This window comes from Argopecten irradians, chromosome 3, assembly GCF_041381155.1.
Source record: "Argopecten irradians isolate NY chromosome 3, Ai_NY, whole genome shotgun sequence".
Lineage (NCBI taxonomy): Eukaryota > Metazoa > Mollusca > Bivalvia > Pectinida > Pectinidae > Argopecten > Argopecten irradians.
This window is the reverse complement of record NC_091136.1, coordinates 65,675,840-65,694,561: the sequence shown is the minus strand read 5'-3', so window position 1 is coordinate 65,694,561 and position 18,722 is coordinate 65,675,840. Positions and strand designations below refer to the sequence as shown.

The 18,722-nt window shown below is 33.7% G+C and overlaps 2 protein-coding genes across 2 annotated transcripts in view; one reads left to right on the top strand and one right to left on the bottom strand.

The window, feature by feature from the left end:
• LOC138319795 (uncharacterized) overlaps nucleotides 1-18,722 on the top strand; it is a 107,638-nt gene that overhangs the window by 43,547 nt on the left and 45,369 nt on the right. The window contains exons 35-49 of the mRNA XM_069262927.1: nucleotides 3,822-3,986; nucleotides 6,988-7,034; nucleotides 7,337-7,359; nucleotides 7,619-7,731; nucleotides 10,144-10,290; nucleotides 10,958-11,010; nucleotides 11,419-11,538; nucleotides 11,757-11,803; nucleotides 13,052-13,164; nucleotides 13,371-13,547; nucleotides 13,686-13,884; nucleotides 14,514-14,611; nucleotides 15,018-15,176; nucleotides 15,611-15,648; nucleotides 15,935-16,051. Coding sequence (XP_069119028.1) covers nucleotides 3,822-3,986; nucleotides 6,988-7,034; nucleotides 7,337-7,359; nucleotides 7,619-7,731; nucleotides 10,144-10,290; nucleotides 10,958-11,010; nucleotides 11,419-11,538; nucleotides 11,757-11,803; nucleotides 13,052-13,164; nucleotides 13,371-13,547; nucleotides 13,686-13,884; nucleotides 14,514-14,611; nucleotides 15,018-15,176; nucleotides 15,611-15,648; nucleotides 15,935-16,051 — 1,616 coding nt within the window. The remainder of the gene's footprint in view (nucleotides 1-3,821; nucleotides 3,987-6,987; nucleotides 7,035-7,336; nucleotides 7,360-7,618; nucleotides 7,732-10,143; nucleotides 10,291-10,957; nucleotides 11,011-11,418; nucleotides 11,539-11,756; nucleotides 11,804-13,051; nucleotides 13,165-13,370; nucleotides 13,548-13,685; nucleotides 13,885-14,513; nucleotides 14,612-15,017; nucleotides 15,177-15,610; nucleotides 15,649-15,934; nucleotides 16,052-18,722) is intronic.
• Nucleotides 3,985-6,143, bottom strand: LOC138319374 (uncharacterized protein PF3D7_1120000-like). The gene is made up of 2 exons (XM_069262471.1): nucleotides 6,075-6,143; nucleotides 3,985-4,826 (listed from the first exon to the last, which is right to left on the bottom strand). Exon 2 carries the CDS (start codon nucleotides 4,822-4,824, stop codon nucleotides 4,105-4,107), a length of 720 nt encoding a protein of 239 aa, XP_069118572.1. The 5' UTR covers nucleotides 4,825-4,826; nucleotides 6,075-6,143; the 3' UTR covers nucleotides 3,985-4,104.

Genomic DNA, 18,722 nt, shown 5'->3' with positions numbered 1-18,722 from the left:
TTTTATGGTGCTGAGTTGTATATCATATAAAGGCAATATACAAACACAAACTGTTTTATGGTGCTGAGTTGTATATCATATAAAGGCAATATACAAACACAAACTGTTTTATGGTGCTGAGTTGTGTATATCATATAAAGGCAATATACAAATACAAACTGTTTTATGGTGCTGAGTTGTATATCATATAAAGGCAATATACAAATACAAACTGTTTTATGGTGCTGAGTTGTATATCATATTAAGGCAATATACAAATACAAACTGTTTTATGGTGCTGAGTTGTATATCATATAAAGGCAATATACAAACTCAAACTGTTTTATGGTGCTGAGTTGTATATCATATAAAGGCAATATACAAATACAAACTGTTTTATGGTGCTGAGTTGTATATCATATAAAGGCAATATACAAATACAAACTGTTTTATGGTGCTGAGTTGTATATCATATAAAGGCAATATACAAATACAAACTGTTTTATGGTGCTGAGTTGTATATGTATATCATATAAAGGTAATATACAAACTCAAACTGTTTTATGGTGTTGAGTTGTATATCATATAAAGGCAATATACAAACTCAAACTGTTTTATGGTGCTGAGTTGTATATCATATAAAGGCAATATACAAACTCAAACTGTTTTATGGTGTTGAATTGTTTATCATATAAAGGTAATATACAAACTCAAACTGTTTTATGGTGCTGAGTTGTATAACCTATAAAGGCAATATACAAACTCAAACTGTTTTATGGTGTTGAATTGTTTATCATATAAAGGCAATATACATATAAAAGGGCAATATACAAATAAAGGCAATATACAAACTGTTTTATGGTGCTGAGTTGTATATCATATAAAGGCAATATACAAACACAAACTGTTTTATGGTGCTGAGTTGTATATCATATAAAGGCAATATACAAATACAAACTGTTTTATGGTGCTGAGTTGTATATCATATAAAGGCAATATACAAATACAAACTGTTTTATGGTGCTGAGTTGTATATCATATAAAGGCAATATACAAACTACAAACTGTTTTATGGTGCTGAGTTGTATATCATATAAAAGGCAATATACAAACACAAACTGTTTTATGGTGCTGAGTTGTATATCATATATAAAGGCAATATACAAATACAAACTGTTTTATGGTGCTGAGTTGTATTGTATATCATATAAAGGCAATATACAAACACAAACTGTTTTATGGTGCTGGGTTGTATATGTATATCATATAAAGGCAATATACAAATACAAACTGTTTTATGGTGCTGAGTTGTATATGTATATCATATAAAGGTAATATACAAATACAAACTGTTTTATGGTGCTGAGTTGTATATCATATAAAGGCAATATACAAATACAAACTGTTTTATGGTGCTGAGTTGTATATCATATAAAGGCAATATACAAATACAAACTGTTTTATGGTGCTGAGTTGTATATCATATAAAGGCAATATACAAATACAAACTGTTTTATGGTGCTGAGTTGTATATCATATAAAGGCAATATACAAACACAAACTGTTTTATGGTGCTGAGTTGTATATGTATCATATAAAGGCAATATACAAACACAAACTGTTTTATGGTGCTGAGTTGTATATCATATAAAGGCAATATACAAACACAAACTGTTTTATGGTGCTGAGTTGTATATCATATAAAGGCAATATACAAATACAAACTGTTTTATGGTGCTGAGTTGTATATCATATAAAGGCAATATACAAAACAAACTGTTTTATGGTGCTGAGTTGTATATCATATAAAGGCAATATACAAACACAAACTGTTTTATGGTGCTGAGTTGTATATCATATAAAGGCAATATATACAAACTCAAACTGTTTTATGGTGCTGAGTTGTATATCATATAAAGGCAATATACAAATACAAACTGTTTTATGGTGCTGAGTTGTATATCATATAAAGGCAATATACAAACTCAAACTGTTTTATGGTGCTGAGTTGTATATCATATAAAGGCAATATACAAATACAAACTGTTTTATGGTGCTGAGTTGTATATCATATAAAGGCAATATACAAATACAAACTGTTTTATGGTGCTGAGTTGTATATCATATAAAGGCAATATACAAATACAAACTGTTTTGGTGTGAGTTTATGGTTGAGTTGTATATCATATAAAGGCAATATACAAATACAAACTGTTTTATGGTGCTGAGTTGTATATCATATAAAGGCAATATACAAACACAAACTGTTTTATGGTGCTGAGTTGTATATCATATAAAGGCAATATACAAACTCAAACTGTTTTATGGTGCTGAGTTGTATATCATATAAAGGCAATATACAAATACAAACTGTTTTATGGTGCTGAGTTGTATATCATATAAAGGTAATATACAAACACAAACTGTTTTATGGTGCTGAGTTGTATATCATATAAAGGTAATATACAAATACAAACTGTTTTATGGTGCTGAGTTGTATATCATATAAAGGCAATATACAAATACAAACTGTTTTATGGTGCTGAGTTGTATATCATATAAAGGCAATATACAAACACAAACTGTTTTATGGTGCTGAGTTGTATATCATATAAAGGCAATATACAAACCAAACTGTTTTATGGTGCTGAGTTGTATATCATATAAAGGCAATATACAAACATCAAACTGTTTTATGGTGTTGAATTGTATATCATATAAAGGCAATATACAAATACAAACTGTTTTATGGTGCTGAGTTGTATATCATATTAAGGCAATATACAAACTCAAACTGTTTTATGGTGCTGAGTTGTATATCATATAAAGGCAATATACAAACTCAAACTGTTTTATGGTGCTGAGTTGTATATCATATAAAGGCAATATACAAACACAAACTGTTTTATGGTGCTGAGTTGTATATCATATAAAGGCAATATACAAATACAAACTGTTTTATGGTGCTGAGTTGTATATCATATAAAGGCAATATACAAATACAAACTGTTTTATGGTGCTGAGTTGTATATCATATAAAGGCAATATACAAATACAAACTGTTTTATGGTGCAACAACATGGGTATACTTTAGGCCGGAGAGGAACAATAGAGATAAATAAAATAATCATCACTACAGCTATAGTCAGTCTACATGGTAACGCGTTTAGTTTTGTTGTCTTGTCTTTTGTGGTAATTTCGTTTTTGATTTCTTCATGGGCTATTTACTATAAACTTTATTCATTTTACATCGATTGTGGTTCAAATTGTATAGCTTCTTAAACAAATCACTTTCGATGGCCCGGATGTAAGCGCGCGAAATAGAATCTTAGAAAACCTAGAATCATACTGTAATCTGTTACTACATAGTAGCATATAGGCTATACCTGTACTAAAAGCAAAGAGATAATGATACCAACACGATAAAGTCCATTTCATGGAATGACATAATTCGGCAAAAACATGTACGACATTTACGTAGTATGTAAATACTTGATATATGCGTAATTCTAAATAAAGTAGATAAAACAATGGAAAAGTCACATGTAGTGTATAGATATGTCATTGTTAATTAAATATCTTAAAAGCAATTAAACCAACATTTGAATCCAATAATATTTGGTGCAATGTTGTTTTTTCCATCATTAGGGAAATTTATCCTCATGTGGTCGCCATTATGTCATAAATTGCAATAATAATGGCAACAGTTGCGTTTCTCTTTAATCTGGTATTTAGTAAACAATTAAAGTCACATTCCAACTCTTCTGATTTTAAAGCTAGATTCGTTATGGTGAAATCATATGGTGAAATGAGAGTGGTTAGCATCTGATCTGTTGTTGTAGGCCGCACATCCACGTCGGACATACCGACCACGGTGTCGATGTCAAAAGTCCCGTGATACATCAAACAGGCAACCTTCCATCAGGGGCCAACCAGATTGTTGTTCCCGTGACCGGAACACAGCTGGGGAATAAGAGGGTCTGTGTACAGACCCTGCAGACCACTGGGTAAGTACTGAATTAATCATAGATGATAATGACCTGTGTCGGAATGTAATGGAGAAAATATTTAAAGAATATTCAAACACTTTTCGTACACTTCAATAGGTCTCTTCCATTTTATTTCCTAATCCAGCTCCTCAATTTCACGAGTAGTTGGGACCGGGTTACTGTCCCCGGTCACTTGTTCATCTGAGCCTGTGGTATTTAGTACAATGGTGCCAAAAGCTTCTCTGAGTTGTGATGGATCCCCGGGCGTGAATGTGGGCAGATTTATGTCGGGGTACTGAGGGTATTGATGAGGGGTTGGCAGATTCTTGTTTGTTTCGATTATTTCCTCTATAGAGCCTTCGTCGATTACTCTTTGCACCTCATTCAGTTTCTGTCGGTATTCCGTTAGAATGTTCTCCATGTGTTCTTTATACACCATTAACTTAGATTCGTTCTCGAACGCCATTTCCTCACACCTACGCACGTTCCTGTTTAACACTTTGTCCAGTTCTTTTTTCAACTGAGTGGACCTCTCCAGGATAGCACGCTGTGCTTCACTGGACTCTTCCTCTGTCTTGGCCAGCTGTCTGTCTGTCTCATCCATTTGTTCTTTAATCATTGGTAGTCTTTGTTCCTCCAGCATTTGTATATAGTTTTCGATGATTTCCCGCTTTTCGTCCATCAATACTGATATTTTCTTGAAAGGATGACACTGGTGAGTCGTGACGACGCAGTCCTCACAGCAGAGGGCGTCCCCACACTGCATACAGGCAAAAACCGCCTCCATTCCGTGAGGCTTACACACCAGATCGTTCTTTTTCTGAGACTGGTCGTCAGCTGGATGAGAGCAAGCCATCCCTGAAACGCAAATAAATATCATCTTCATCATCATCATCATCCTCATCATAATCATCATCCATCATCATCAGTCGTGGCTGACCTATTTTCTTAAGATGTTCACTACGTTAAGTTCTTATAAGGACGTATGTAAAAGGTTTAGAGAGGCTCACTGATAACAGAAACATATATACATAGAGATTGGCAACTCCGCCATTTTTACGATCGGCAGATGTACCTCTGTATGTGCTTAGGGGTTTTTAGATAAACTTTTAAATAGTTAAATACAGCAGAATAACTTTGAAATGTTATAAAAGTTCAGTAATTTTCAGATGGTTTGAGGTTTTTTGATTTTGGAAAGAAAAAATAATATTTTAACTTATAGGCCTATATTAATAAAACAAAATGCACTTCCGGTTTTGAATGTCTGATTTTCGAAAAACCAGGTAAAATTGCCGATTTTCATGCTTTCAAAAAACATATTAAATAACATCAATTGGAAAAACTGGTCACATCAAACCATGATATAATGTTTAAACTTTGTACTGATGCAAAAATATCATGTTTAAAAGAATACACTTGAAAGTAGTTAGCCAAGGGAAAATGCCTATAAACCGGAGGTCCCGCTGCCTGTCAACAAAGACAAAGAAGGAGTTTCCAATCTCTATGTATATATGTTTCTGCTGATAATCGACTTCAGAACACTGAATTAAGATATATATTATGTGTATTACGTAATAGGCCATTTTAACAGACTACAGAGGTATCATAGTAGGAAATACCAATCATAATAAGCAATAGCGCTTTGTCTTAGAAACCAAACATAATGTTAAACATCCGTGAGTCGAAATAGTAACTAGACGCCAGCCACTATATTTCCTGTTATAGTGGCTGGCTTCTCTCCCCTTGCTAAAGTCTAGTACATTAGTTCAATAATGTGCAGCTACATTTACATAATTAAATAATGCAAAGATTTGAATATAACATAATTTTAAGTTCATATGACTCAAACCATTTGCATCTTAAGGCATGTAGATCTGTTTACAATGTTAAAATTACAATGACCCTCATTATTATCTCAAACTGTATAGCTGTTTCTATTTTTAGAACAGAACATTATATGCAAATACACGTATCGCCTCAATATCTCTGCCTCTAGTAAATAGAAATACCACGTGCTATATGACTTGTCAGTTATTTGGGTGACAGTATGTGTTTTATCCTAGCTACAAACTTCAATATCTACCGTCCAAAACTTAGTATAGTTACCTGGTAGGTTACTGTAGGATAGATCAAGATTATGTTTACCTTCCGTGTGCAGCTAAGAATAGTCTAAATCGTGAACCGAGCCGGACGATTTAAAGTCCGGATTGTTATTGATTGTGAGGCACTGTGTATACTTTACACACAGCCGTTCAATTTAAGCCGATAATGTGATATCGTATCGTGCCTAACGTTGTCTATTCATATAATATCTTTGAAGCTGTGAGAACCCTTTATTTTAGGGGTATATTTTAATCATATATGGTAATGAAAGGGCAAAACCTCGTTAAATAAAACAAATATACTTTATTGTTTGTCTAGGCCTTAATAGGAATCCAAACAAAACTTTTTAAACGTAATAATCAACTGATGGAAAACTATTTCTCGGAAGTTTCTTAAATCTTGTAATTCAATAGTAACCTCTATTTACCTGCAGATATATTACATGTTTTAATGTTTTCACGATTGCCTTTATTTGCTGTTTGTCTATATATATTTATAATGTAAATATAGTTTCAACGTCTCAATACTTACCTAAACATAAACATTCGTTTAATATTAGCATTGTTTGTTTATGTTTGTGTTAGTGTTATTTCGGACTGAAGAAGGCCCTATAGTGGCTGAATATATATTCCATAGAAATGATTTTGATTTTACTTTGAATTTATTTTGGCCTTTTATTTCGGATTATTAATATACTAGCTTTATACCGTTTTTCCTCATTATGGTTGTTTATATGTATAACAGGCTTATATTAATTTATGTGCTTTGAAAAAATGAAAAACTTGGCACATTGGTACTTTTGTCTACTTGAAAACTGGATGATTTTTTTTGAAGTTTTAATTTTTGTTTTCTTTTTTCTTTTATAATCAGTTTGACGAATTACATTGTGTCTAAATTATAATATGTAATGTTGTAGAAATGGTCTGAGCGAACACTGTTTCACGGTAGAGATTACCAATCCTGGTATGTTGAATGACATTTTGCCTGATTTTTATTTTCTTCTAATAATATACGTTATCGTTAATTTTAATGTTATCCTGTATATAATGAAACACTTATATTTAAGCATATAACATTTGTTTTGAAGCTAGCATACAATGTAGGTCCAACAGTAATTTGGTAGACACTACACCGTCTTCTTTACATTTCCTTATGTGTTTTCGGTGAAGTTTAAATATAACTATTAAAAAACTACTCACGTGGATATTTGATCACGAATAACTCCAGAATGTAGATATATTAGTACACATTGATTTCTTTTCTAGGTTCATCTTCTTCCGTCAGTACTGTAAGTGTACAATCATTTTCATCATATTTCTATAACAACATAACATATCGATAACAAATAATGATATTGTCTTGCATATCAAAAATGAAAATATCAAATTATTCCCAACGTGCCTTATTTTTTTTAGGAATTGTATCACTTTACTAAGGTACACATGAGACGGGTAATGCAAAACTCTATGTAAATATAGTATTTGAAAACATGCACCACTTTTATTTTATCTAATGATAAAATGTTTCCATGTCTATATCCTGTACAGAGTAAGCCCCATTTCAACCAGCCAACACTACCAGGTGACGCGACAGTGACATGTGACATCGGCAAAGCATGTCACGTGATCTTACATCAAACTCCTGACCCAGTGACGGGATGGTAATATGAAAGATATATAGAGGATATTTTTTGTTTCTTGATGAATGGGTCTTGATGAATACCGGTTATATTTCATCAAATGAGGTGAAAACTTTGATATTTTTCACGAGTGCGAAAGTGTCCATTTCACGAAATGAACTATTAGTGATATTCATCAAGAAACAAGGCATAATCTATTTATTACATTTTTACTCGCTCTCTTTAAGGCACTCGTGAAAAATATCAGTTTCCACCTTATCCGAAGAAATATAACTGGTATTCATCAAGAAAAAAGGAATATTCTATTTATTACATTTTTCACTATTAGTTCCGCCAAAGATTATTCCGCCATTGTATTTTACAAAGTTATTTGCCCTTGCGATTATAACGTTGCAATTTTGTGAGCATAGCGTTATATTTCTACACAAAATTATGACGCCTGTTTTGCGCAGAAACTACTGAAGTAACAATCAAAATGATATTTGCACTGCTAATGCTGCATTCCAATTCGTTAAAAACGAGTGAAAATATCAAAATTGATATTCTAACTGGAGGGAAGTTTATCGCTTTTATGTTCGCCGCAAAACTTGATATTTCAATACGAAAATGCAATAAATGGAGATATTTTAAATCTGATGCTAAATTAAGATATTAAGTCATGCCAACTGTACAATGATAATAATGTTTTCATTGTGAAATATCTTTTAAAAGTGTGAAAATACATAATGAACGGATGGAAGCATATAATGACAAGTTTAGAAGATTATTGGTATTTTTACTACGGACTCCAGTGACGACCGACATTGTATTAATTATACAATGATAATCCACAGTTCTCCACTGACGGCCGACACTGTATTAATTATACAATGATAATCCACAGTTCTCCAGTGACGGCCGACATTGTATTAATTATACAATGATAATCCACAATTCTCCAGTGACAGCCGACACTGTAATACTTATACAATGATAATCCACAGTTCTCCAGTGATGGCCGACACTGTATTAATTATACAATGATAATCCACAGTTCTCCAGTGATGGCCGACACTGTATTAATTATACAATGATAATCCACAGTTCTCCAGTGACGGCCGACACTGTAATAATTATACAATGATAATCCACAGTTCTCCAGTGACGGCCGACACTGTATTAATTATACAATGATAATCCACAGTTCTCCAGTGATGGCCGACACTGTATTAATTATACAATGATAATCCACAGTTCTCCAGTGACGGCCGACACTGTAATAATTATACAATGATAATCCACAGTTTTCCAGTGATGGCCGACACTGTATTAATTATACAATGATAATCCACAGTTCTCCAGTGACGGTCGACACTGTAATAATTATACAATGATAATCCACAGTTCTCCAGTGACGGCCGACACTGTAATAATTATACAATGATAATCCACAGTTCTCCAGTGATGGCCGACACTGTATTAATTATACAATGATAATCCACAGTTCTCCAGTGACGGCCGACACTATAATAATTATACAATGATAATCCACAGTTCTCCAGTGATGGCCGACACTGTATTAATTATACAATGATAATCCACAGTTCTCCAGTGACGGCCGACACTGTAATAATTATACAATGATAATCCACAGTTCTCCAGTGACGGCCGACACTGTATTAATTATACAATGATAATCCACAGTTCTCCAGTGATGGCCGACACTGTATTAATTATACAATGATAATCCACAGTTCTCCAGTGACGGTCGACACTGTAATAATTATACAATGATAATCCACAGTTCTCCAGTGACGGCCGACACTGTATTAATTATACAATGATAATCCACAGTTCTCCAGTGACGGCCGACACTGTATTAATTATACAATGATATTCTACCGCCCTCCAGTGACGGCCGACACTGTAATAATTATACAATGATAATCCACAGTTCTCCAGTGACGGCCGTTATTGTATTGATTATACAATGATAATCCACAGTTCTCCAGTGACGGCCGACGCTGTATTAATTATACAATGATAATCCACAGTTCTTCAGTGACGGCCGACACTGTATTAATTATACAATGATAATCCACAGTTCTCCAGTGACGGCCGACATTGTATTAATTATACAATGATAATCCACAGTTCTTCAGTGACGGCCGACACTGTAATAATTATACAATGATAACCCACAGTTCTCCAGTGACGGCCGAAATTGTATTGATTATACAATGATAATCCACAGTTCTCCAGTGACGGCCGACGCTGTATTAATTATACAATGATAATCCACAGTTCTCCAGTGACGGCCGACATTGTATTGATTATACAATGATAATCCACAGTTCTCCAGTGACGGCCGACGCTGTATTAATTGTACAATGATAATCCACAGTTCTTCAGTGACGGCCGACACTGTATTAATTATACAATTATATTCCACAGTCCTCCAGTGACGGCCGACACCATACCCGGAGGTCTGTATGTTATGAACCCTGCATCACCCACACAGGGGCAATGTAGGACCGATGTCGTCTTCACCCCTAGTAGCCAGGGAGACAACCACATCTGCCTTACAACTAAACTGCCCAGGTACACCTATAAGTCTCTTTCATAAGTGGATATGAAGGATAGGGATATTCTACCTAAGGGTCACAAAATGTAGTAAAACCGGAGGCTTGCAACATTTTGTGATCCCGAGGGTAGAATATCCCTATCCTTCATATCAACTTGTGAAGAGTATTTTTCTTTCATACCTCGACGTTTTATTGCAATTTTACAACTATAATATCCCGCCATTTTGAAATAAATTCAAAGAAATCTACGGCTGAAAGTCAATTATTCATATATGAAAAATTACGTGATATTTTTAACAAGATTTCCGTTGTTTGCATCTTTTATAGTAAAACCAGTCAAGTTTGTGAAAAAAGTGTTAAAATTTTACCGAGGAAATAGAAATTGTGTTGACGCCGTGACGTCACGAGGCTTTATTGCGTGTGTAGCCATGCAATACAGCCTCAGGTGGCATGAGTGTATTGCCTTAGACCAGCCAGTATTACACCCGTAGGTATGAAAGAATAAACGTTATGGAATGCATGTAAATAAATTCGGATCTGCTCTTCTTTCTTCAAAAGTAGTAAAAGCTAATTATTTGCTTGGAATAAGCCAATCATCAGATTTATTACTTAAACTTTATCATTTCAATTGTTCTATTCTAAAAACATGATACAGAAAGCATACGGCAATTTTTGTTTGTCAGTGTTACAGGTGAAAAGAGGTGTTACACCCTACATGTCCCCTCTACATCTCCAGGTAACGTTTATTACACTAATGGTAACAATACAACATAAAATCATGTATGACGACCAAAATCATCAACGCTTAATTGATTCAGTGATAAAGAATGAGGAAAACTAAACAAAAATCAGTATTAAAGAATATATCTCTATAACATTGAATACATATAAAAATTAATCCTTATACATGTAATATTCATTTTATGACTCTTTTTGTTCTATAAGGTGTTTTCTATACGCTGTTTTCTCAGCCTATCAAACGCCACAAATAGCGATGCCAGTTTTCCTTTATGGGCTGATAGATAAATTGTAAGCCAATGAAAATGCTCGTTACAAGCAAAATAGAATTATTCAGTGATAACAAGGAAGTTGCAATTTGTAAATAGAATCGTTAACTGGTTCAATGTTCTTCATTATTTTAAAGTACCAACTCCCTGTGAAAGCAAGCACTGTAAACACGGCGGTCTGTGTAGTGGAGATCCCTCGGGCTCCACGGCAACGTGTTCCTGTCCTATTGGGTACTCAGGGCCTGACTGTAATACAGGTAGTGTTTATCTTATACAAATACATGTTAGCAGTAGGCAACCCTTCTTTGTGATATGTATATCCATGCCATTACTTTATTATAATAGTAATAGATTTGTGTGTACCTGTGAGAAAGCATAAGAAGTAAAACATTAACACTAATTAAGTTTGATCTAAACTATAGTACATCACTGCGAAGTGTTACTATCAAATTAATTCAGTCTTTGAAATCTTTAGTTGGGGCCCATAATGTCGGCGATTCGACAGGAAATCCAATACAACCGGTGAGTATGTTACCCCAATAAACGATTCGTTAGCATTTTACCCCCACTGAGTTGTCATTTGATGGATAGTTGTTCTTATCTACAAATCAATAAATCAATATATAGCTAAATCTTCTATTGGATTCACAGATTGCAATATATCCTTTAATTCCTCAAGTGACGGTCATAAGATAAATCGTGCCGAGTGGTATCGACTGACGTAACTGGATCACGTGTCACAATCGACCGTACCAGGGCTAGTAATAAAGAGTATTATAATTATTAATGATAATACAACAAAATTATTTACCAAACATTCTGTGATATCGATTAATGTATTTTCCGACACTTTTTATACTATTTCCCCTGCGAAACGCGTTTGCGGGGGATATTGTTTTGAGCTCTGTCCGTCCGTCCGAGATCCTTTCCCGGGCTATAACTCAAAAACCGTTCAACCCAGCTCTTTGAAACTTTTCGTATACACCATTGTGTCTTTTGCTCTTGCGGATCTTCCATTTTGGTTTTTTTTATCGTTGTTATGGAAACTTAGTCAAAAATACCAAATAACTGTTTCCTTTTGTCTGGACTATAACTCCAAAACCTTTTAATGCAGCTTCATTATATCAGACAAAAGCCCTAGTTGTGTCTTTTGCTAATTAGGACCTTCCATTTTGGGACTTTTTTCCGTTACCATGGAAACTTAGTCAAAAATACCAATTTACTGTTCCCTTTTGTTTCCGACTTCAACTCCAAAACCGTTCAACTCTTCTCATTGAAACTTTCTGAATATATCAGACAAATGCCCTAGTTGTGCCTTTTGCTGTTACAGACATTAATGTTTTGGATTTTTTTCTGTTACCATGGAAACCAAAAATACCAAAATTACCAAATTACACTTTCCTTATGTTACCTGCTGTAATTGTATTTACTTTTAACAGTTTTACAATACTCGCATATATTTAAAGTTATACTTGAATAATTGTTACTTTGACCTTGGCGTATTTGGGTTTTATTCCAGCTGCGGGGCGCGGGGGATAATGTCACGCTTTGTGGCTCCTTTATTGTAAATCATTTTGAGATGGGAATATCTTCTTATTATCACCGAAACCATTTTGATACTTTGATATAACATCCGTTGTAGAATTCATATCTAAAGTACCGTGTAAACAAATTTTTCGAAGTTACTCAATGATGATCGAAAGTACCCGGTCTCATTCCCTTATGTTATGAAAAGTTACCTGAAAAAGTGTTGTGCGTTACATATTTCAGAATGCCGGTTCCCCACCTGTGGTGACCGATACGGCGGTGCCGGGTACAGTTTCCTGTGTAGTCAACACTGTCTGTCACGTGCCAGTCCTGGTAACTGGTGACCCAAATAACCCGTATGTTCGATGTATAAACCTTTTACAAATATGACATCGTTAAATATAAAAACTGTAAAAGGACGCATTTAGTATGTGTTATTGCATTAGCTTCATGCTTCAATTGAATTTGAGTCCAAATTTTTCATAGATTTACAAATATTTGATTACATTTTAAATACTATGAATTAATGTATTTAATATGGATTCTTATTTTCATTACGTAGACCGACTTTATCCCCCGTTCAGAACAACCCGGGGACGCAGGGTGGACAAGTGAACGTTCCCCAGACCCCGCACCAGATACCGGGAAGTCCGCCAGGAACGTATAAAGGGGACGTCACAGTAACGGGCACTACACAGGGAATACATACGTCATGTGTTCAAACGGTGGACTCAGCAGGGCAAGTACTAGGCTCTTTTAGTTTGAGAGATGTGATGTCTGTATAGGGGGAGGTTCATGTATTGATCTAGTTTGTAAATTATAGTACAAAACTGGATAGAAATGCAATTATGATAAATATATGTTAAATATTTTGTAGAACTCCTACTCAGACAGTGTGTTTTAAGGTAAACATGAAGGGTTCAGCTACCACCGGAAACGCAATCTCTTCTGGTTCTCAATCTGGAAGCGTCGCCTCTCCAGGAAATACAGCTGGGAGCTCAGTCTCGTCCGGAAGTTCAGGTGGAAGCTCAGTCTCGTCCGGAGGTTCAGCCGGAAGCACAACTTCGCCAAGTCAGGTGTGTGCTGTAAAGTGTTCTATTCAGTTTTAATCAATTTTTGAAAACCTTTACCTATGTCCTATACAAAAAGCTTTATAAAACAAACCGTCTTAATATAAAAAAGGGTTTTTCATTACAGACAGGAAATTAATACAAAAAGCTTTATAAAACAAACCGTCTTAATATAAAAAAGGTTATTCATAACAGACAGGAAATTAATACAAAAAGCTTTATAAAACAAACCGTCTTAATATAAAAAAGGTTATTCATTACAGACAGGAAATTAATACAAAAAGCTTTATAAAACAAACCGTCTTAATATAAAAAGGTTATTCATCACAGACAGGAAATTGATACAAAAAGCTTTATAAAACAAACCGTCTTAATATAAAAAAAGTTATTCATTACAGAGAGGAAATTAATACAAAAAGCTTTATAAAACAAACCGCCTTAATATAAAAATGTTATTCATCACAGACAGGAAATTGGTACCATCTAGGTAAAGCATTGCATACATGCTGTAACTGACGTGTTATCTTTTCTTTTTGTTGCGGTCAATAATCCTTTCTGATACGTGGGGTTCCAAAGGTTGTGTCACCACTATAACTTCTTATCTGTTAACAATCATGTGAACTGTTTTGCTGCAGATAATTGAACCTACCCTTACAGATGGTTCTGTAATTAAATGTTCCAAAGATAAAGCCTGTCACGTCCTCATCCACACGGCTCCGACAGGATCAACATGGTACGTATGTGTCTGTTCTCATGACTGAATGAAGTGTTCAGAGGTTTTCTTCATATTGACATAGAAGTGAATTCACTTAGAATCAGAGGTTTTCTTCATATTGACATAGAAGTGAATTCACTTAGAATCAGAGGTTTTCTTCATATTGACATAGAAGTGAATTCACTTGGAATCAGAGGTTTTCTTCATATTGACATAGAAGTGAAGTCACTTAGAATTCAAAAATATAGTAAAACCTTATTATCATGTAATGCATTGTGTAAAAGAAACCTCTGGGATGTTCTTAACAGTAATTTTATTCTAAATAGGATCTTTGATATTAATTGAGACTGAGATTAAGACGTACTAATTAATTCTGTAACATTAGACTATCTTAGTGTATCTAAGTACATTGTGCTTGTTATAGTGATCCAAGAGTCACCGAGAAAGGTACTCTCTCCGGCGGAATCAGTGTGTTCGCTCCAGTCAAAGACACGGACGGGACGTGTGTGACCGACATAAGCCTTCCCTCAAACAATGTGGGCAACCAACATGTCTGCTTCCAGGTGGCACCGGGTTCCCACGGGTAAGAAAACGACCACTACTCTCTTACGATCCGTATATAAATATATTCACAAATAGAAATACCAAATTATCATTTTGTTACTCTTTAATTTGTTTTCTACTGTTAAAAGATATTAAGTTTATCCTTAAAAAGATGCGATTGTCTCCTTTTGTTTACAGAACAAAGGGAGACAAAAATATCTTTTTACTTCAAAATAAGAAGAAGTTAGGTTATACTCTAACAATGTAAAATAATGAAACAAATGGATCTTTTTTGTTAATGTAATTTATTTAAAATTAATCTCACATTAAACTGTCGCCATTAATTGGACATGTATTGATATATCACATGCTGTAATATTACATATGATTGATATAATACTACATATAAGAACAATAATTTGATTTAATACAGCATTTGGAAAGATTACATGTGTATTTGTATTTACATTTCAGTGGCAATGCTGAATCTCGATGCTATGATTTACAAATTAGTAAGTATCGGATTTCCTTTATTTGGTTTGTAAAGGAGATATTTGTTGTAAACAATCTATTGTTACTTGCTATGAAATATCAGTTAATATTTTATCAATGTAACTGAGAGGCAAAAGAATACATTATTTAAATAATCAATATATGGAATCATAGATATAAATTATCAAACCAGAGTTGGTTAACAATTAAACAAAAATGAAGTGGTTATTTAAAGTGAAATATGTTAGGAATCTGCGAACGAAACAGTATTATCATGGAATACGTACTGTTTTATGTTGTTTGCAGACCAGGACCCATGTATAACGATTCCATGTCTGCCTAGTACAGGAACATGTATTCCTGGTTCTGGGTTCCCTTCATGTCAATGTAAAGCAGGTTACGTTGGATTAACGTGCAGTACAGGTAGGTAGCATACAGAGGAATTCAAGAATGTTTGATAGTTCACTTTTACATAAAATCAAAAAAGGTGTTAGGGATAGATATACCGAGATCATAGACACTTTCGTCACATGATGTCGTTCTATATATGTGTAACGAAGTGTATATTTCTCGATCATCTTCCGGAGGTTGTATAAATCGAGACTTTACCGGATTGCTGCGAGTATTCAATTTTCACCGGACCATTTATTAGGTGATTAACTTATATCTGACACACCTCCTTTCCCTAATTTGCTGTTGTCTTCACCATTCTTGTAGTATGGGAATGCATTAACATTACTGTGTGTGTATTTTGCGCTGTCAGTCGATGTTTTTCATTTATTTTTGGGTTTGAAATACTTATACTTGTGAATTCTTACAATATCTCACTCAACGGGTTTCGATAGTGATTAATAGTCTTCACTCTTGTGTTGAGAGCCGTTGGTAGGCTGAGAAAAGAGTGGGAGCCTCCTGTGTTGAGATACGAGAATCTTGATGGAAAATGGTGTTTTGTAAAATTGGAGGTTGAACTATCGATAATCGGCCCGGTAAGCAGCGCCACATGCTCGGTCAATAATTGTTGTACAATTCATGAATTAGGTGATAGCAGCAATATTGTCCATTACACTAGTTCTCAATGAGCAACATGGGTATTTTCTTGTTATTCTTAAACATTAATAAACTGTAAAATGATTTTTCAATTTCAACAATATTTTATTGATATTATGTACATCAAAGGGATCGGACATCAGGCCACATCAGGCTATGCCTATTTAAGTCCTCTCCAGTTCATATTTTAAAGTACAAACGTGAATTCATTCTGCATCTGCAATTCATTAATACATATATTTATATAAACGAATAAACTGAATTTGTTACAGTATAGTGATAATAATATTAATAATGACTAGATAAAGGGGGATAACTCCAATTTTATTTTTAATAGAAAATGTTTCAGAACAAGTTTAGTTATTTAGAATTCATATTCCTAATGATTGTAGTTTTTGGATAGGGATAAGAATCATACATACCCACCATGAGATATTAGGCCAAAACGTCCCTGTGCTTATGCACACTGACCCATCCCCTTGGAATATGTATGAGAGTCTGACAACAACTAAAGCATTTTGTCTTTAGTTGAATATGCAAAAAAAAATTGGTAGGAGGTTGAATGCATTTTTTATACAATTGAAGTTAACCAACATCTATGGTTCTAATATGTTCATAATTAAATTATTCAATTAGATAATTATTATAGTATTAAAGATTCTGAATATTCGATAATCAGTATTCAGTATCCATCCAGCCACGATAGTTAAGGATGTACACCTCTGAGAAGTCAAAATTTTCTTGTATTAAACTTTTTTTCTCATATAGATTTTTAGAAAAAGGAGTTCATACCATGAAAGAAAATGGAAGAAAAAACATATGTCCGTGTGCTCGTTTTTGAGCTTTTGTCCTTTAAAGACACCTAGTTGACAAAATATTGGATTTTATTGGAATTTTGCCGTTTTGACCATATAACATAGAGATTAAAGCCATAATTTCCTAATGAGGTGTTTGATATGTATGAATGTTTGTAGAATTCATTTTCTAGTAGTCTTCTATAAAAATATACCAGTTTTGATCAAATAGACTAATATTTTTTCTCAGAATAACAACATATGCTACCCCTACCCCTTAATTTTGAGCTACAAAATGCACCATTTGAAGCCATTTTTGCCAAATTCAACCCTTTACAGAAAAAGTTCTGGTATTAAACTTTTGTTATTATTTTGCATATCAATAGGGAAACGGTTGTTCTTTCTAAATCAGGAAGAAAAATTGGGGGTCCGTGTGCTTACTTTTTTGCCCCATTTGAATTTTTGTTATTTTTCAGTATTTTAGAGAAAAAAATAAAAGTGCCAAAATTATCATTTAATGTAAAAATAAAGTCACAAAAGTGTATCGTTTCACATATTAATGCTAAATATTTTAATTACTACGAACCTAGTAACGATTTGCAGCAAAAATTAGCTAAATACAGCTTAAAATGATGGCGCAGTAATGATTTAAGTAAAAACAATTTCAGGAAAAAATGGTAAAACTGTGGCTCTACTTGAAGCGAAAAAAGACACAATTTCAAAATGGCCGCCAAATGGGCCATTTCTTATAATCACCGTATAAAAAAATCTACTAAAAATAGAAATGTAATTTTTTGACAAAATTTGCATCTGGCAACTTGCTACATATACTGATGAATTATATTTGAAAATCTCATAACTTCTTTGATCTATGTTGAAACGAGACTTCAACGGGACTGAAACCTCAGAAGAATACATCCTTAAGAGTAAATTAGAATTAGATATTAACATATACAATAGTTAATTGTTTAATTGCACTGCTAAATAGTATTTTGACTATCAAGTAATTAGATATGGGTACTTGTTACGTGTTATTTGCTTAGAGGGCTATGATATATAAAGGGCTATATATATTTCATGTATATAAAATACATAATCAAATCAAAAAATCAGAAATCAAATCTTTTATTATGGCGGATATATTCAGTCACGCATTGTAAAATATCTTTGTTAATATCGTTATTGCAAAATTTACATCCATATAATAGTGCTTCAATGTTTAAATGATTATGATTATCTGGTAAACCTAAGTT

Excerpts from the sequence above, each read along its gene's own strand:
- LOC138319374 (XM_069262471.1), bottom strand. The coding sequence starts at position 4,824 with ATGGCTTGCTCTCATCCAGCTGACGACCAGTCTCAGAAAAAGAACGAT.